Source organism: Blennius ocellaris, assembly GCF_963422515.1.
Source record: "Blennius ocellaris genome assembly, chromosome: 9".
In the NCBI taxonomy this organism is placed as follows: Eukaryota; Metazoa; Chordata; class Actinopteri; order Blenniiformes; family Blenniidae; genus Blennius; species Blennius ocellaris.
Window position 1 is genome coordinate 24389205 of NC_137658.1, and position 21349 is coordinate 24410553.

The 21349-nt window shown below is 39.8% G+C and overlaps 1 protein-coding gene across 1 annotated transcript in view; it reads left to right on the forward strand.

Moving 5' to 3' along the window:
• Positions 1–21349, forward strand: part of gfra4b (GDNF family receptor alpha 4b) — a 63131-nt gene that overhangs the window by 31313 nt on the left and 10469 nt on the right. The window contains exons 2-3 of the mRNA XM_080502336.1: positions 17296–17571; positions 17723–17803. Of these exons, the coding sequence (XP_080358462.1) occupies positions 17296–17571; positions 17723–17803 (357 nt within the window). The remainder of the gene's footprint in view (positions 1–17295; positions 17572–17722; positions 17804–21349) is intronic.

Sequence of the window (21349 nt, forward strand, 5' to 3'; positions counted from 1 at the left end):
TGTAGTTTGCTTGTTTCTACTCCAGTTTGGGGAGAGAATTAATATCTGGGTAGCCTCATGACAATGACTGTCAGGGTTATGACCACTGTTACTGGCAGCAAACTGTCTACGACTAATCACATACTGCCTGTGATGTGAGCCAGTTCCAACTGTTTTTGTCTTGTTTTTTTGTTTTGTTTTAATGGCTCAGCAGCCGGAACACAACGAGCTGTGGATTTGTAGTGTGCGTGTGTGTGTGTGTGTGTGTGTGTGTGTGTGTGTGTGTGTGTGTGTGTGTGTGTGTGTGTGTGTGTGTGTGTGTGTGTGTGTGTGTGTGTGTGTGTGTGTGTGTGTGTGTGTGTGTGTGTGTGTGTGTGTGTGTGTGTGTGTGTGTGTGTGGTGGTGCTGCTCGACTGCTTTCTATTTTGGCATGTGGCCCAGGCCTCCAAGACTATTTGAGCCTGCCAGTGATTTCAGCCTGGAGTGTTTCAGAGAGGATTTGGAAACTACCTGAGGAGGACCGGTTACAGATTTTGTGAAACACCTACATTGGTTTTGTCTTTCAAATGCTCTCTGTTTGAACAGCAACAACAACAGAAGGAAGCAAACCATCTGCAAGATTGCAGAGATTTTGAAGGCAACCTTTTTCCAGGCCAGGTTAAATCTCAGAGTTTATTTTTACAAAATAAATCCCATCTTCCTAAATCTTCACGCCACTAAATGGACAGGATAGCGAAAGCAGAATCCCAGTTTCACTGTGCTATATTCTCGGGAAAAGGGACAGCTGTGATCTTTGATCATGCACAGATGTGACCATTTACGACAGCCACGGTGGCATTAACATGTAATATGTGCACCTGTAAACCATTAGTCCTGATCATCCTCAAACATTAAAAATGGAGTCATGATTTACATGATGATTAGGAATTAAAGTTGTGGTTCGTGTCTCTCACATAGAAAGGCAAATAAAAGGGACCACACAGACAATTCAGTAACTGTCTACGTGAATAACTGTTCACTGGATGCATTGTCCCTTTTTATTTCACATTTGTACTTTACCAACTGCTCCATACACTTTATATGATCAAAGACTATTTATAGGAAAGTTTCAGTGTCTCAGGAAGGAATATAAGATATAAGATTTCAGATTGCGTGACGTGAATCAAAGGCCTGAGATGTATCTATGTGAGATTTGCAAGTTTTTCCTGTGTTTGCATTAGCCTTTCCTTTGCACAGTCCAGAAACATGCACTTGAGGTAATTTGTAATTGTAGAAACGCCATTTTGAGCACTGCGTTGGAGGAGTTTACGTCCATATCGCTCCTCTCTGTACGCTTTTCTTGCGGTGACCTTGACCAGACATAATCTGTAAGTAACAAATGTTGTTCTGTCAGTTGCTGTAAATGTATGTTTATGTATTTTCTGCAGAAATGAGTGAGCCAGCTATGCTCATTTGAATCTATGCTAGTTGTGTTATGTATTCCTACCTCATGTGTATTAAGTGATACACTCTTACATTTGAGTTTTGTACATCTATTTAAATCCTGATGTATTTTTTTGGTATCTATTTTGCAGTTTTACAAGTTTAAGAAATGGTCTTCGGACATAAGAGACACTGCGTCCTCAGCTCGCTGTCAGGAGGAAACTCTTAACTGATGACAGAAGAGTCCTCTTTAACAGTTAAAACTCAATGTAACCTTGATTATTGGGATGAGCATAAATGTTGAAAGTTGTTGTTATTCATGTCTTCTCCGCTTAGAAATAATTTGACTGAAATCAAGCCACGTAATTTGTTAAATCAGAAATCTGAATAGCAGAAAAATAAAATAAATCCTCAACTCTCCTCAATGTGAGTGAATTGGCTTTTAGGCTTTGTTTTAATCAATGCATTCAGAATCCTTTTGGGGTTTTTTTTTTCCACACAGACTGTTTATTGCTTGCAGGCAAAGCCACTCAGACATGATCAATAGCAGTTAGACTGAAGACGGACAACAAAGCGGAAACGAGCACGCTCCAGATACCGAAACCTACTGGTGTCAATAGTATCTGCATGCGTTTGCCGATGTTTGTTAACAGAACAGATTTTGATTTTGTCATGTCGTCAACTGATTCTGTAAACATGCAAATGTGTCTGAGAAGATACTATTAAAATGGTGGCTGTGTCAATATTTTGACAGCTCGTCAGGGTTCTGCAGAAGACAGATGTAGTATCGTCGTGGCAGCGCTTTTTGTTCAGGCCCTTCAAAGATTTTCATTTGTTCCAGTAGTTTTTCAACATGTACTTGATGGATTGAAACCGAATTCAGTGATGACGTTCATAGCTGCCATGTGATACTTTCCATTGGATTCTTTAAACTCACTGACTTTTCATCCCGAGCCAACATCAGGTTTGTATTTGTAGCGTTTTGAAATGTTTTGTCGTCTCAACTGAATGAACTCTTAATACCTTGGCATCACCTGAATGTTTTGCATAACACTATAACCCGGTTTGTCTTTGACTATTTTTCTTTTGTTTTTCAAGCACCTCTCGTGCCATTTTTGGGGGGGGCAAATACTGAACTCTGGTGCTTAAATAACAATGACACAGAAGTCACATTATAGCTTTATTTAGATTAGGCTCACAAGGTTTGGGGTGGGGGAGGGACACGTTTCCATGTGTCCCTTGACAGTACTAACCACTATTACTACAGCCATAATAAACATATGTCTGCTAAATATCGTCCTGATGAACCCCACCACCTGCTCTTTTCATCCTGACGGGGTTGCAGTGCAAAGCCAGGACAAAGCCACTGCTCAACCGACTGTCCAAAGAAATTATCGTCTATAAAGTCTGAGTTTTCAGTCTGACCCCGCGGCAATGACAACACTTAATCCTGCCAGCGATATGATCTAATGTGATCTTAAGTGAGAGACATAGCCTGAGTGCTAACAAAACTGTTGCTGCGAGAGCTCGATAAATGTCGGAAATGACCTGATGGCCATTTTAATCTCAGCCTCCCACCTTACAGCGCAAATGTGCTTTCATTCAAGGACTTAAACCTATAGTGGTTCTCAAAGGGGTATTACACCAAGGACACACACACACACACACACACACACACACACACACACACACACACACACACACACACACACACACACACACACACACACACACACACACACACACACACACACACACACACACACACACACACACTGAGTCAACCTGTTACTGGAGAGCCAGAGTAGCATTCCTGCTGGTTTTACAGCATCAGGCCCTCACATCAAACTAGATGCTCACTTGAAGCTGATTCCAGGCAGACGAAACAACCACAGTCTTGGCCACATGCAGGTATAATCTATCTCACCCAACACACTGAAAGAAACTGTAAAATCCACACATTTGACAGATCTGTTATGACACATAGTGAACATAGCAGCACAATGCTATGGCTTCTAGGAATAAAAAGTAATTAATAGTGGGATCACTGGTTAATGTAAGGGCCTCGGGTGACTGATGCTCACGCTGCTTAATTAAGATGAGGAGGCTGTGGCATAGGGTTTATTGCCAACTTCCTACAGTGCATTTAACCGAGCAGGCACGTGCCGTATTGTTTGTTTCAAGCTTTCGAAGGGCTTCAAATGTTGTGCTCTCCTCACTGGGCTTATGCATGTTTGTTTTTCACTCCAATGTTTCTAGTGTTTGTTTTGCTGTTTGGAAAAGAAAAAAGCAGAGTAACTTTATAGCTTTTCTCTCTACAGACTGAGGCTGAGGGGCCAGCATTGTGGCTGGAACTGCTCTCAAGGTAGAGAAGGGAATGGGAGGTGGGAGATTGCTATCATAGAATGAAATGGTTTCCATGTGGGACCAGGTGCTAGAGACCTGAGACTCAATTCAAACAGGGTTTCAGTGCTTTAACTTCCAGCACTAGTCCAGCAAGGTGCTTGTTTTTATACGAGTTTGTGCATCAGGCCGTCACGCATCAAGCAACTGTCACAAGAATGTTAGTTCACCGGGAGTTCTTATATATTCTTAGATATTTGAAATGCAACCGAAGTGCATGTGTTTGAAGTTCAGTTATGGAACCATTTACAACCTGAAGCAAAATTTTGGGACTTGTTTCTTCGAAAAAGGCATCGTGAGTCACAGAAATACACGTTGGGGAATAAAGCATCATCATGCAGCTGTCAAAGGAGAAAAGCAAATAATACACCTTTAATTTTATGTATGCATGCAAATGTACTTCTTGTAAATATCAATATTTAATATTTAATATTATACTTATCCAATTTTTATGATGTCTTAATAATTTTAACTTTATAATATATTCATTGTGTTCTATTCTGTGTGGAGCAACTATAAAATGTTAAATATTTTGGGACCAATAAAGCTATTCTATTCTATTCTATTCTATTCTATTCTATTCTATTCACCTCTCAACAGCAAACACAGTAGCAAGTTTGTTACCGTACCATAATTTACGTACTCCTTTTTTCCTTTTATAGGTGCATAGACTACAACAATATTCAAAAGCAAGCTGGTTTCTTTGTGCTTCACAGTCACAGTCGATTGTTTGAGCTCCTGTTTACTTTTCTACATGCAGTTGGACTTTTGGGTCCAAATTTTACTTGGAGCTAAAGTGCAAAACACCTCGTCCTGTTCTGGACTGACCTCTTTGTAAAGCATTGACTGTCAATCACATTATCTAGAAGTGTAAAAAAGTTTCATTTTCATTTGAACTAAAATGTGTACATATACTTTATTTAAGTTCAGGTTGAGATGAATTAATGTAAGACTCTGGTAAATGTTGTGATTGAGATGTTTGACGTTTGCAGTAATTTCAAAAAGTAGTTTCTGATGAACTTCAGTCGTCTCACTCCAACGTCCCCACAGTCAGCAACTTGTGATTGTGGAAGTCAGTGTTTTCATCCAATCGAATGTGTTAAATGAGAGGCTGCTGTAGACAGAAAGGCTTGGTTCAAATCATCAGTACCGTACTGTGACTCTGACAGACCAGTGGGAGGCTGATCAGTAAACATTGAGGCTTATGTCAGTGTGATGAAATTAAAAAGTGAGATGATGATTACATGCACTCTATGTTTCCCACTAATCCCCTGTGCGCATGAGGGCGATCGGAATTCAGGGTGACAGTGGCAGACACCGCCAATAACAATGAAAGTAACTGTACAGTGGTTATTGCTGAATGCAAATACATAGAAATAGTCTTGTGGTTTCAAAATAAGCTTGTATTTTTTTTTTTTATATATAGAGTAAGTTATTGTGTCTTTTATCAGGTGTCAGTCTGGTGGACTGATTTAAACACAGAACAGGAGTGTTGTGTTAACGTGTCATAGTCTATATTGTGGTCATTATTGTTGACAATACTGTTTTAAAGTGTTGCATGAGAAGGATGGAAAAAGCAACATCTACTGGATGATTAAAGCAGTCAGACAAAAGCAGACTTGAGCTTTATGTTCATGTGGTGGTTTGGTGTCTCTGAGCCGGATCCTCCAGCCATCCAACAGCCATGTGTTCGACACACAGCTAAAGTATTCCTGTTAAAAGTTTGGTGTCAATGTTTAATAAACAGTGTTGGTGGTACTTTAACAGCACACAGCTACAAAATAACATTTCTGGTGTTATATTTAACAATTTCATGTTGTCAAACTGGGATGTTTATCCCCTGGTGTCAAAACAAGCCCCTCCCACACGTCACAGCTGCAAAATGAGAATCAATTTTTTTTTTTGCCAACGGCATTTTTTTCAGTCGGTGGACAGAATAAAAATAGGTCTTTATGGATGGTGGGGCAGTGGTTTCCCCTCTTGTCTCATAGTTAAAAGGTCACAGGTTCAAATACCACTAGGGGTTTGTATTATTACCCTTCAGTGTCAGTTAATAACTTTTCTAACACCATGTCTTGTCAGGAGAACACTATGCTAGCGTTGTTTTGAACATTACATTTTAACACCAACACCAGTATGAAGTTAATTTGACACCCAGTAGCATTGAATATGAACAATAATGGCTGTGAAGTCAACAAAAAAGGGGTGTCAGTCTATTAATACTTTGGGAAATGTTACTTTAACACCAGCTAGTGTGGACACACATACACCCTTCTGTGGTGTGAAAATTAACAATATGGGTGTCAAATGAACACATGCATTTTTACTGTGTAGTTTTATGACGCAGAGGTTAACGTGTCGGCCTGCTGGCCTCCATCTTCCTCCTGTAGTCCAGGCAAGGTTGTGAAGTCACTCTAATTTGGCAGTAAGTGTGAATGTGTGGCGTTTTCTGACTTGTCCGACAGCCCCACGAATTAAGTGAATAAAGTGTGTATAGAAGATGAAAGGCCTTCACTTCAGCTCGGAGCTTTTCAACGCTGTCGTCCCAACATCCTCTGCGTTTTCTTGGTACCACATTTGGTTAAATAACATTTCTACCTGCACCCATTGATTGGCAGCAAAATTAATTCACACTGTACATCTATTACTTGTTTGATTGCTTACAGTTTTTTCTTTTTTTTGGCTGAAGCTCTAAAAACATTACCAAGATGAAAATGTTGAAATAGGTTCAACTGAATGGATCTTTTTTTTTTTTTTTGAGAGAAGCTAGTAAGTGTTTATACATAGTATAACCTCAATGCATAATGCTGAAAGTGTGAAAGCCTTTCTTTTGAAAACTTTTGAAGCTAAATTGCTGGGCTTTTCTGGGTCTTTGCACACCATTTGTTTGATGTCCTACATGAAGAATAACTGCAGCTGACATTGCTTTCTGCTGTGTGGATGGATATTTTGCAGTCTCATTTCACTAAATTCAATCTGCTTTGCTTTGATGTCGGAAATTGCCAATTTTGTGTCATGAAAGCAAATAGAGGCATCTTGTGTAGGATATCAAAAATAATAGGACGGCTGTGTCACTGTTGAAACGCTTCACACAGTCAAAACACATTGCGTGTTCATGTATGCCGAGAACTGCAATATTGATCTCGGACAACTGATTCTGATACTACACATAAAAGCCTTCATCAATTTCATAGTTGGTTGAGGCCGAAAAAGCTCAAGTTATGTCAGGAAGTTCAATGTGACAATCAGGAGATCAATGAAGAATAAGTATATACCATATATAATATCCATTTGGATCTTTATTAAAATGTGCTTCCTTGAACCTTTTACATTTTAATGACTTTTGATGAATAGCTTAAAAAGCTAAAACCCACATATTATCCGGAGTGCTTTTCTTCTCTTGAACTCTGTCTTTTGAATCAAGTGAATATTTGAAACGATTATACCAAGCACTCCATTAAAGGCACATTCTGAACAGATGGCATGACATATATTAAAGACTTCAACAGTCTTATGAACAAGAAAAGTGTTAGTTGGAAGGTGGAGCTTCGAAGCCAAAATAAAAAATGTGATAGTTTGTGAAAGTTTGGGGAAATTTTCCGTGGTCCAGTTAAAGGAAACAGAACCGGAATGTGGACGTAAAGAAGAGGTTCAACTTTATTGAAAGGTTTCAGTCATCATATAGTGCCTGACACAATAATGTCACAAAAGACTGTGACATCAGGATGTTGGATTTGTTGTTGCAGTGAGTAAAATTACACTGCTTGCATCACAGTCAAGCAATAGGTAGAGCATAAACTGTTTTCATGCTCACCTCGTAACATCATTTTCTTCCTGAGTGGAATATTTTCATTCTTGTGATGCTAATGAAGGATGCTTTTATTACAGAAGAGTCTTCGTCCTCCATGGACAGCTCCAAAGCAAATATACAATCAATATTACAATGAACTCTACTTGACAAATACATTATCATAGCTGTAGGTTTTTGTTCTGGGGTCAGGAGTTTTCCATGTGTCTATCATGGTTTCTTATGTTTTCTGTCTCTTTCTCATTGTTATATGCTTTTGTTATCTGGCGTTGACGATTTGAAGCTTCATATTGTATGGATTTATGTCGGTCTTTACAATGTAGGTATGGCATGGTTCCATGTGCCCTCTCCAATCACCCCGTGTCTCGTGTGCTCCCGCTCCCATTATCCCGTCAGTCGTTTTCACCTGTGTCTTGTCGAGCTCCTCCTCCTGGTGTGTATTTAAAAGCTCAGTCTGGGACTAAGTCCGAAATGTCCCTCCTAACTCCTCATCTATCGACTTCTCCTTTACCCTGGAAGTGTTTTGTGTTGCGGCCATGATAAGGACTGTCTGAATTCTCGATAAGCAAAGGGAAGGAGGCTCGTTGCTTCCTTTAGAGCCTCCTTTAGCCTAGGAAACGCTGATGCTTCCTTTATCTGAGTTTCTCTCAACGCTCATCCAAGCGTGAAACTCACAATGTCAGAAAAAGGATCATGTAAGTTACCAAAGCAATAATCTGCATTGAACAACTTTAAATCATCTAAAACCCAAATGTGCTTTTTAATGTCCATTTTCGGAAACGTGTAGTTCTTTCCCTCACCACTGCAGACGTCACTAACTTGCGCCGCCGTCGCATTATTATGACGTCACTCAGTGAAAGTCCCGACTACCACACTAACATGATCACCTTTCACTAACTCCTTTAGGAAGCCTTCTAACACCTTTCCTTAATGCCGTGACGTCATCCAGGGGTTAAGATAAAGTCGATATATAAGGAGAAAGGAGAGACATTCTGGACGTACCCTGGGTCTTTGATGGTTTGTCTGTTCAGTTCACGTCATACAACCTGTTTAGTGACAATGAAATGCCTGTTTTACCACTGGATTGTCCCATATGTTAGTTTTGACATTATGTCTTGGCAAGATTTTAAAGTTTTATTTTTTTTAACATAAAAACAAGAAGATCTCAGAGATAAAAGAAAACATCTTCTGAATTCATTGATTTATTTTTTACGATGAAAATTATTGATAAATTATATAAAAAAAGAAGTAATTGTTAATCAAAAGTGGAAGTTCTCCTTTTCTGCATACCTGAATTGATAGGTGTTCAAATTAGTAAAATAAGAAATTGTCATCACTGCCCAAGACGTAGCTCCAAGTGCTTATAGAATTATGGGTCAGGTCAGATCTTATATTAAAGTTATGGTCCTGCAGTCGACAGCCATTGCTGCTGTGATTTTGGACTTCATTACATGTTGTCTGTGTGGCTCCAGTCAGCTGGTGGTTGGTGAGCCTTTTTTGTCAGCTTGATGAAGAAAGGCACATTTGTGATCATCAATATGGCCACGTTCACACTGCAGGCAACTGTGATCCACTTCTGATCTTCTGCTCAGAGGTCACCATATCTGATCTGTCTTGTGACAGTGTGAACTTTGCAATTCAGATTTTTGCACACCAGACCCAGTCCTGATCATACGTGGCACCAAATCAGATCTTCATCTGATGTCTTTTCAATGTGACCACTGTCTGAACGGTCAAGTCGCATCTATACCACTATCATGTGGACGAAGGTTCCCCAATTCCAGGCCTCGAGGGCCGGTGTCCTGCACGTCTTAGCTCTCTCCCAGCTTCAGCACACCTCAATCTGATGTTGACGTCATCATCAAGCTTGTAAAAACGCCAAGTAACGAGGTCCTTATTGCGAACAGGTGTGTTGCAACTGGGAGAAACTTAAAACTTGGAGGACACCAGACCTCAAGGCCCGGAATTGGGGTATTTTTTATGTCACAATTCATGACGTGGTGTTTTTTCAAGGATTCTGATTGGCTATCATGGCTTCATGCTTCTCGCCACACTGCCCCCTACAGGTGTAGCATGTTCATAACAGCTTTGAACCAGCTGTATATGCTGGTCCGTGTAAATTAAGATTTTTTTTTTTTTTTTTTTTTTTAAGGTAGAGGGGGAAGTGTTCGTTTCTGAAAAAACCCAGGTAGGTGTAAACGTGGCCTTAGACTGAGGAGGAGGCGGCCCCGCCGAAATGTGTGAGGAAACACATGGAGGAAATGAACACGGTAGACGCAGGTGACGGGATTAATCTTGGAATCTCCATTCATGTTTACTTAATCAGCGTCTTCAGCGTGATGTCACACCTTCTTGTGTGCCTGCGGGTCGCTTTGTGGTCGGATAACATTCATACTGCAGTCAGACGGAGGTTAAAATGTAGCATGAACCATCATGCAAAGAAATCAGATCTCAGCAAGAAATTGACCTGCAGTGTGGAGGTTGCATTGTTTTAGAAACAAATAATGTCACTGCTGACTCAGAATTCGGGAATATACTTAGAAAATGTCAATGCTTGTGTCTTTAATAGCCTTGGACAAAGTTGTTTTTGACAAATGACTCCTATTAAATTGAGCTGGTATCGGAAGGAAACAGGTGCAACAGTTTATGCTGGTCTAAACAATAAGAATATTTTTTTAAACTTCTTTTAAATTAGTTTTGATTATCTTTTTTTTTCCAAGTTTCTTGTTACAGATGGTGTCATCGAAAGATTTTAGCAGATAGATTGTTCACATTAACATGACTGTAAGTGGCAACACATTCTCACTGACACTCTACCTGTAGATTGTGAATAACCATGACGCCGTGTCTGGATATCTAAATATTTAATGAAGTTACTGCTTTGCCATCTTTCCAAATTAGCACAGCTGCTCTGTCGAGTCAGACCCTGCAGATGAAACACACATATGGCTGGTGCTGGCACGTGGCAACGACAACACAGGAAGCAGTGCCAACAGATGGAAACAGACCTGAGTGTTGTTATAATGGAGAAATGTATTACAGATTCACATTATAAGTAGTGTTTTTTTGAAAAACGACATGTTGGTCCATGTCTAAATCAAGTTTTCTTTTCCTGGAAATAGGCCTGAAAAAAACAAGAGAAATATGCAGGATGTAATCAGTAGACTGAACAGCGTCCAACACCAGGTGCACATGATGAAACTGAACCTGCTGATCATACCAGGGGTAGATCAGCCAGGATGTTGTTATTGACAAGAATAAAAAATAAATTAATTAAAATGCTGCGTCTCAGAGGCTTTGGGTGGCAGTGAGGTTGACATGCAATGGAAGGAACAGGAGGAATCAAAGCTTGAGAGCGAGGTTCGCTCTAATGACCCAGTGAGGAAGATGATCTGTGTTGGAAATAAGCTGAACATTGTTGACTGTGTGTGAGTCGGTGTGTAACGAGGGAACGTCTAAGAATTTTTGGCAAAGTTGTGCTGTCTTGCAGCTTTTATTATTTTGACCAGTTTTAGACAATGTTGGAAAAGATGTTATTTCTATTGTATTATTTTAGAATTCAACCTTTTTCCAAATATCAGCCTGAACAAAAACAACAACAACCCTGCAGAGCACTGCAATATAAAGCATTTAAACCCAAATGATCACCAAAGCGCGTCTGCACCTCTCTCCCACACGCTCATAAAGGTGCAGATGTCTAACAAAAACAGTTTGCCAGAGTACTGTTTAATTTTTATTTATTTTTTTGCTTACATAAGAGGGGAGCAATGAATGTGAGAGATTAGCTCTTCCATTTAACTGACTTGCATCATGTTTCCTAACACCAGTGCCGAATGATTGTCACTTTAATGTTCTAGCTTTAATCCATCCATAATGATTTATTATTTACAAACTTTAAGAGCAGTGAAACAAAGATCCTCATCAAGTGCATCGATGCTTCTACCCCACAGCCTGGCGGCTTTGTAGGTACACGGAAGTGAAGCTACCATTCCAGCCGACTTCATTAAGTTTCATTTTCCATTTTATCTCTCTTGAAGTGGACCATTAAGCCGGCGCACAAGGGTAACTGATCAGCTAATCTGTCTGTGATTTATGTGGCAGGGAAACCGAGGACTTAACTGAGCCTCAGAACACATTGATTACTGACATGGTTAATTGGCTAAACCTACTGGTACACTGAGACGGGCTTATTGGAAATGTCAAATCAAGTGACTCATTTGCATTCGTGATGTATGGCGTCTATTCCAGCTTCTGCCCAGGCAGCACAAACTGACACACATAGCTGCAGAGGAACGGCCTGGGATTTTGGCCTTGAATTTGGAACTGACCATCTGGCCATCCAGGACGTTGGCATTTGGTTGGAACTGCTTTTCCCCCCTCAGCATCCACATGTCTGTGTTGGATGCGCTTATCTGACATGTGCTGTGTGAAGCGGAAGTGAGTCTGCATAACTCCAGATTCGTGAGAGACTCAATACACCTGTAGGGGTTTGAGTAAAGATCCAACTCTGGAGGCAGATGTAAGTGATAGCATAACGCTGACAGAATGGTAAATGTGTTGTTTCTTATCTTGTTCCTGAGTGGGCATGTGTGTGTTTTAGAGATCAAAAAACGCCGCCTTGGAACAATATCGCCTCAGAAATACGAACAATGTAAGCCGATGAAAGCAGCGTGAAATGGGAAAATTTGGATTTGAGCAGATGGGGTAAACCACAATATGACAAACAGCAGAGGTGGCATCAATTCACTATGTTTGAATAATAGGAACAAGAGGATGACATGCTTTGGAATATTTCCCCAGAATAACAGCAGAACCACTCCTCAGAAGCATCTGATTAAAAAAGGCAAAACCATTGATTTGCACTAGTATTTTAGTTAAATGACGAACCAAAAATATATGTGGAGAAAATTTAAATTTTTCTACTCATGAAGTCTGGTGCACATTTCTCTTTAACAAGAGCTTCTAATTATTTCATGTGCAGAATTTGCTTTGACAGTTTGTTTCTATTTTGCACTTAATGTTTGTGGCCAGCCTTTTTGTAATTGAGAGATTTTACATTTAAACACATGGTTTGTACCCAACACATTCAATTTCTGAGAAAGCACTCACAAATGTCCTAAAGCCAAACTGTTTTGCTACCCATCTGTATTCTATATCCACTTTTCCAAATGTAACATGAGGGTTTGATGCGTGCTGGTATGCTTTTATAGGGAGTACACAGCAGGATGGAAACGGATATTTGCCCGAACAGTCTTCATTATCACTTCTGAGTCACTTCACTGCAACATTTCCTTGTCATCAATCACATGTCTCCACTGACTAATAAACTGCCAGAAAGTTTTTAACTTGAATAAAGAATCTCAAATCTGAAGAGGCAGATTCAACCAAGCAAGTAGTTCTTTTAAGAATACTGCTATAGATATTCTCATTGGGTAAATATGTCAGAAAATAAATATGGAAATAATTGTATGAATAATGTAAATGTATTTTTAACAACTTGTTCAAAATACATTATACACTGTATACACTTACACAGAGTTAGGGTAATGGAAATTGAAAACCAAGTCCTGCTGACAATGACCACAAGTCAGCAGCTCAGAGTCTCCCTCTCTCACGTGCTACAAAAATTGCTGGAAGGCTGAATTCAACCCAGAGTCATTGTAAAGACGGGGGGGGGGGAAACAACCCTCCATAACATCATATCGCTTGAGAAAGTAAACTTGTCTTTCTTCACGATTGAACTCGTGTTGTCAATTGATTAAGAAAACAAACTCATTAATTGCAACATGGCAGACATAGAAGCAGTGCTAACTGAGCTAACTGAGCTAAAGGGACTAAACTCTCTAGCATCCTAGCTAAATTCATATGGAATTCTAAAAAAAACCCAGATTAAGACTGAAGATACTTTACCTGCCCTATGAAAGGGAAGGGCTGTGCTTACCAAATCTGGAATGGTATTACTGGGCAGCTCAAAAACGTGAAATGATGTTCTACTTTTCCACTGAAATCCCCCCCAGCATGAGTAAATATAGAACCAAGTTTTGTTTCAAACCTCCCTTTAAAAATGTATATCCACTCAGCCGACCTAAAGAAACTGAAAAGAATGCCCAAGAATCCCTTCCTGAAAAATTCAGTTGACATTTGGTATGAAGTGCATAAACATATTGAAGACACTCCACCGATCTCCCATTTTGCCCCCATTTGGGGTAATGTGCATTTCAGGGCAAGAAAGGCAGATGGGGGCTTTAAAATCTGGACAGATAAAGGTGTGTGGAAAATAGATCTTTATGACAGGGGCAGCCTCCTCATATTTGAACAATTGTGCCTGATGTACAGTATTCCTACCTAAAAAAAAACAAAAACATTTCTTTAAATATCTCCTGCTTTAACATTTTATATCATCAAAGCATAAAGATGTCATGGCCGAACCACCACTGACGCATATTGAAGATGCCATTTCACATCTGAAAGGACAGAGACAGGTTTTTTTGTTTTGCGAAGCTTTGATGTGTAATGATAAAGAATCCACAACTGACTGATATGAAGCATGGAGTGTAGATATGCAAGAGAACGTATCAAATTGTGAACGGGAAACAGCATGTGTAAGAGCCCAGAAACAAACCATTAATACTAGAACGAAGCTATTACAACATAAGTGGTTAATGGCAGAACTTAGATCACATCGGTAAAATTGAACCGCTGGACATTCCAGACACCTGCATTAAGTGTCTCCAAGAAAAAGGGACTCTGCTTCACTGTGCTTAAGGGTTTTGGAAAACAGTGGTTCACACAATTTCTGAAACTGATAAGTTGAAAGTGTCTCTCAAAGCCAAACAGTGTAATTTAGGTATATATCCAGAAAACCTTAAGGTCAATTCAAAACAATCGACTATGATTAACTTCGGACTCCTGCAGGCCAGGAGGATGGTCGCTTCAATTTGGAGAAAAATGGATATAACTCCAATAAGTATATGGGTGAAAGAGATGGCATCTTGTATTGTGCTGGAGAAACTCACTCACATCGTCAGCGGTAGAGCAGAGGAATTTTAATGTGTATTAGAACAATTATTGGATTTTCTTGAGCAACAGTGTCTTTTAAGATGTGTTGCTGTGTGTTCAGCATCTTATTTTAACTCTTTGTGTAATTGGTGTTTGTTTTGTTTATATATTTGTTTATGTTTGAATAGTCGTTTGTACAAAAAAAGTTTATAAAAAAGTATTGAAAATATTGTTTAAAAAAATGATTGTGATGAATCGCATTGTTTTTACTACTGAAGACTGAAGCCTGTGATGGATTCCGGGAACCCACTCGTGCATACACACGCATGGAAAGAGAGAAAGATGAGAAATTTATATTTTACCTGCAAGTATTTCCTCCAGCTTTAGCAGTTTGGTGGCTACTGGTCAGCCAACATGGCAATCTGCTGTTTTGTGCCCAGACATGCTGCTCATGAGGCTCTGGGAAGGGAGCAAAAAAACAAAAAAAACAAAACTGTGCTAAATACATTTCAAAAAAATGTAACGAGTTAAACATTTCAAATCAATTAATTTAATTTAACGCATTATGTATGAAGCGAAGTTTTAACTTTTCAACAGCACAGTTTATTTATCACCTCCTGTGCTGTCAGGAATATATTTCTCTGAACCATTTCAGTAATAAAAGAGAGTTTTTGTCGGAGCGGCCATGTTGGTCTGGTTTTAACAGCAGCAGCTGTTCGCTTTGAGTGATGCGTTCAGGTGCATTACGTAAGTCCACCCTCCGACGTGTGAAAGAGCTGCGTGGCTCACACAGTAGCGAGGTAACAAGCTAAATAGGATTCAAATATGACTGATTATTAATAGTGAGTTGGAATACGTATGCGCAGCACACAGCAGTGCCAAAGTTTCAGCAGCGCGGCACCAACGTAGTTCATCCAGGACGGTTCGGCACGGCCGAACCAATTTTGTCTTTCAGGCTGAAGGAAATGACGTAATTTTGTTCGCCAGGACCCCACAATGCCAAACTTTCTTCTTGTTCTTATGGAGGATGAATCAGCTTCTACTGCTCTCTGGGTTTCACACGGTCACTGAAAAGAAAAAATCCATATGCATTCAGAATGAAAAGAAAATACATTATTTCATATCTTCAGCCTTGAAGTCATTCCTTACTCAATAAAGGAGCAAGTTCTATACCTGCACATTCCTTTCCACAGCATTGAATAGACCCCTATGCATGTTGTCTGTTGAATACGGCTAAAAAAAAAAAAATGTATGAAATTCTTTGACTTTGTGATGAGGAGTGGTACCTAATATTCTACTGCTAAGATAGACGATATCTCTCATGATATTCTTTCATTTGTGGTTGTGCAAACAGAGCACACCAGTTTATTGAACCGTGGAAATATTTTCTTTTTTTCAGAGGAATATGCTGTCTCATACTCTGAGTGCATAGATGTACTTGTGCAGTTTAGCTCTTTTGTCTCTTTACCTTACCTTACCTTACCTTACCTTACCTTACCTTACCTTACCTTACCTTACCTTACCTTACCTTACCTTACCTTACCTTACCTTTCCTTGTTCCCCATCATGTGATTGGCCTGGTCCAGCGATGTTCCTATATGTAAATACTTGGTGGGGCAAGATGGTAATCAAGGTCTCGTGACACACTGAATGCCACATCGAGGTGGGGGCACAACATTTTAGCCACAGCATCATGACATTATGACATTATGACATCATGACAACCAGATACATGCTGACGCCGTGAAAAGGTTATGAACTGGACATAGCTTATCAAGGGTGATTTAAGCAGATTTGTTGATGAGGAGCTTTGCCTTCATACAAAAACCTATAGCAAGTAAATATTCAAGTTTCCACTTTCTACTCAACACATTTCTTTACTGTAACGACATAATGAAGGGACATAAGCCAACTCTAAAAGAAGAAATAACCTAATTTTGATCTCTCGCATTCAAATATCAATCAATTTTACTTTATAATGTGAATCATGTCTTTACACCCTAAACAGAGTCAGCAAGCAGATTTGTTTTAATGCCCCAGAGAGCAACTATGAGCATGACTCAAAGTTGACACATTCATGAATACTTGCTTGTGTGATGCAGGAAGCTAAATTGTTTTCCAGCATCCAGCAATATTGTACAGCTGCACGTTGTGTTTGCAGGCTTTAGATTGTGAGGTTCCTTCAAATCTCAAAAAGAGTTTTATTTGAAATAGATCACTGATTAAATCAGATTAGGCACAAAAGATAGAGGCTGCAGTGAAATTCATGATTAGAAACTCGCATGGCTGCAAAGGAAAGGCTTTTTTAAATTTACACCTGAAGGTCATAAAAACACGCAAATTAGTGGCCACTTCTTGCTTTCTTTTCCTCATCCTTTGTTCGAACTATAATTTTTTCCCCTCACAGTTCTGAAATACCGTAAAGTGAACCTTCCTTTATTGCGATCGCCCTGAGAATATCTGACTGAACACAGTCCCATCATCATGTCTGATCAGTATTTCATTAATCTTTGGATCTGAACTTTTAAAGAAGCAGAGCAGTGGAAGGCACCTACTGCCTATTGAAAGGCATTAATGACATTTGATCTGACGTTTCAGGTTGCATCTGTTTAATCCTTAATTTCCCCTTTCAATCTCATTATAGACGCCCCCCCTTATCTGTGTTCTTTGTGTTTCTCGCACAGCTCTGTTGGAGGTCATACTGGCTGGCAGAGACTGCCTGGTGGCCGGGGACTCGTGCTCGAGCGATGACAATTGCAGTCCACGTCTGAGGACTTTGCGTCAGTGTGTGGCCGGCAACGGCAGCATGAAGCTGGGCCCCGGGGCCCGGAGCCAGTGCGCTAATGCAGTGTCCGCCCTGCTGTCCAGCCCTTTGCATGGATGCCAGTGTAAACGGGGAATGAAGAAAGAGAAGAATTGCCTGAGCATCTACTGGAGCCTTCACCAGTCAATCATACATGGTCTGTGCCGATGCTTTGGATACTTCAATAAAATCAACATTCATATTTCTGTACTGTTCATGCTTGACCAAATGCAAATAAATTCTTTGTGTTTTGTTGCATTTCAGTGAGCCTCTGTATTCACCCGATGGAATAATTCTGTTTCTCTCAGGGCTCAACTTGGTGGAGAGTTATCCCTACGAGACTGTGCAGAGGGATTACGACTACGTCCGCTTGGCCTCCATTACTGCTGGCAAGTTCAATGACCCCCATTCATTTCCCACCCACTTACCATTTAACCTTTAGAAGTCAACAAATCTCCACCATATTCATCCTGAAAACACACCCAAGACAAGCAGATGTCTCCTCCTGCCTCCTCCCAGCCACTTTTCAGACCATCTCCAGATAACTCCAGGAGCCAACATTTTATATATATATATATACACACACACACACACACACACACACACACACTCATGGCTAATAATGATGGGATATTACAATTATTGACCAATCTTAAACGTTGTGTAAGATTTCTATTAAAAATGGTTGTGTGTCCAAAAGCTAAAATGGCGTTCGCCCAAAAAAACTTGGATCAGTAAAACTGTGCATTACGCAGTTCATCTCCTGCCCTCAACACGCCCACTTTCTACCATATATGGTCAATGCAAAGTGTCTCGTCATTATTTTTGTATCTCAATCAGCCTGTTGATCGATGGCATTTAAAACTACATCCTGAAGAAAGATGAGGAAAAATAATTTTATTGAGTGTGAAATAGTCCTGAGAGAGGTGGAGGTCAGGAAATGATCTTATTTGGTGTCACAGTGGTGGAATCACTAATAAAAGAAACAAGTGATCGGCAGCGTGTCGTCACCGCTGGAAATAGTGACAGAGTCAGAGAGAGATCTGTGACTGCAGAGGTGGAGGAGTGGTTTGAAAGGTGGAGGTCAGAGGAGAGTGACATCATGGGGGTCAGGGAGAGTGACATCAAGGAGGGCAGAGGAGAGTGACATCATGGGGGTCAGAGGAGAGTGACATCATGGAGGTCAGAGGAGAGTGACATCATGGAGGTCAGAGGAGAGTGACATCATGGAGGTCAGGGAGAGTGACATCATGGAGGTCAGAGGAGTGTGACATCATGGAGGGCAGCACCCCAGCACACTGCGAGACACCAAAACATGGTTGTGACATCAGCGCGTGTCAGAGTGTCGGAGAGAGAAGGAGACATATTTGATGGAGACACAGCAGACCGATAAAGTCCAGTTTTATTTGTTCATTAAATGTATAAATCTAAATATTTGAACAGGGACTTTGTGTTTTGTCTTCAGTCACTGGAGAGTTGGGAGCAGTGGGTGACCTCTGTGCAACAGTGCGTCCTGAGCGCGTGATGGTGCAGCGCATCCACACTGCAGCTTTATGCACGGCTGTCACCGCGCAATTTATATGCTTACTCAGCAATGGGACTGATTGTTACATTTTGTCACAATCGATCATCAATCAGTTCCATCCACCGCTCTGTTTCACTTGAAGATGAAAGTTTGACATATGAACATGGAGCTGCTGATTCAGTAGTCATGTTCCACTAAAGAAACATCTGGATCACTGCAGCTTGGCTCTTCAGGACCCGTTTTGTGTGTAAACAACCTTTATAAATGAGGCCCCTGGTTTTTAAATCACAAATAATGCAACTATAACAATTTTTTCAATGGTAAATATGATACATGGATTTCAATTGTATAGTGTTTTTTTACTGCTTGAGCAGTCCCAAAGCACTTTACATGGTGAGTCACATTCACCCATTCACACACACATTCATACTCCAATGGAGGCTGTTGCCATGCAAGGTGCATAATCCATCCATTGGGAGCAATTTGGAGTTTATTGTCGGATACAAGGACATTTCGACATGCGGACAGGCTGAGATGGGAGTAAAAACTGAAATAATACATGGAAAGCAAATAATATCTACTGAATGCAAAACATGGAAACGATTTTTATTGACAACTTCAGATTTTTTTAATTGAAATAATGAGGCAAAGATTATTATAAGATGCTGAAGTTATCATTCCAATGTGTGAATGGATAATTAAGATATTTTACCAAAAATGAAAGTTGTGTTAAATTACTTTTGCATGAGTTTATATGCAGATGGCCTGATTTACTAACAAAATGACATCTTCAGGCTCGTCGGTTGAGTTGTCATTTTGCAGGCATTTTATACAGGAGTGTTCAAATGAGTTAAAAAAAAAGAGATGCATTCATCAATGGTGTTAGTCCGACCTCAATGCATGTGATATCAAAGAATTACCATGAACTTCTCACAGTAGTTTGTGTGATCTGGGGTGCACTATGCCCGATATTCACTGAATCAATAGTGTGTTACATGAGACGTCCTGTTAGCAGATCAGTTTTCACACATCTATGGTGCAATATCGTGTTTCATCCATTCCTATACGCGTAACGCTTCAGTAAACATGCTGAGAGTCCAGGGCACGTTGGAGGCAGGACACCACACCTGTACAGCCAGAGGAGGCACAGGCTCAGACTTACAGGCTCTCAAAGAATCAATGAGAAAACTATAGATCGTATGAAAACGAGTGTATATGATTCATGCGATTCAACTGCTGTGCTTCTAATTTTAAGTTGGCCACTCCACCAATCACTATCAACAGACTCAGCTCTGCACAGCAAGCCGAGTTTTGTATGAGGTTCCCATTGGGGGAAAAAATAAAATAAAAATGATAACTGCCCAGTGCTGTGATGCAGTGGCTGCAGGAAATAAATTCAGATCTTGGTCTAAACTTTTCTTAAATATGGTGGAAAAGCACAGCTCTCGGTATTGAGTTTTCGCTTCCCTGCATCAATCACTTGTGAACTTTGAGTTGCATTTTATTGCCTGAACAGTAATATATGACGAAAGATCAATTGATTTGTCCATTTTGTTTCAAGAAAGATATCTTAGTCAAGTTGTATTTCCATAGCATTTAATAATCATTCTTGGGAGACCTTTTGTTTGTTTTCCATTCTTCACTTGTATTGACTATTTTATGGTCCACACTCATTTAGTTCTATTAGAACATTTCCATCATTTGTGAAGCATTTGAAATTGTACTTTTCAACCTGAAAAATGTGACAGAAGTAAAGTTTAAATAATTGTTTGACTAAGTTATAATTTTGTATGAAGTGTTTAAAAAAAAACAAGCTTTTCTGTTCAATTCTAGTTCACAAATCTTTGCAAAGCCATAATCCACACTGTGTCCATGGCATTTGTTATAAAAGTAGAAATATGTTTCATGAAAACAGCTGCCCAGGCAACACGTATCCAAACATCCAAACTAGTTTATTTCTTATTGCTAATTAACACGGGTTGCAGCTGTCTCACATATATTTCAAGGGTTTTCATTGGATGAACACACAAGCATATTTTGGAGAAGAAAGTAAGTAAGTCATCACAGCCAGATTATCAGCAGTTTGATTCCAGGCTGTTCTGTACATGTTCTTCAGTTAACAAGTTGTTGAGTAAAATTAAAAACCAGAATAAAACTACTTTAGCATTCCGAGTTATGGTAGCAATTATTTCAGTTTCCATTCAGTGTAAAAAAATAATGAAATATCTTAAATATTAATAAATCTTAAGTAAGAATGGCACATGATCATTCTACTCTGGGTGTTATTTCTTTTTGTGTGATACAATAATGGGAGGCAACTTGACAAACTGAGCTTAAAGGCAATGAATGTTTAAGAGGGCGCATCAGATGTTCGGGGCTGTTGAGCCCCTGCATGCACCCACTGGAGCTG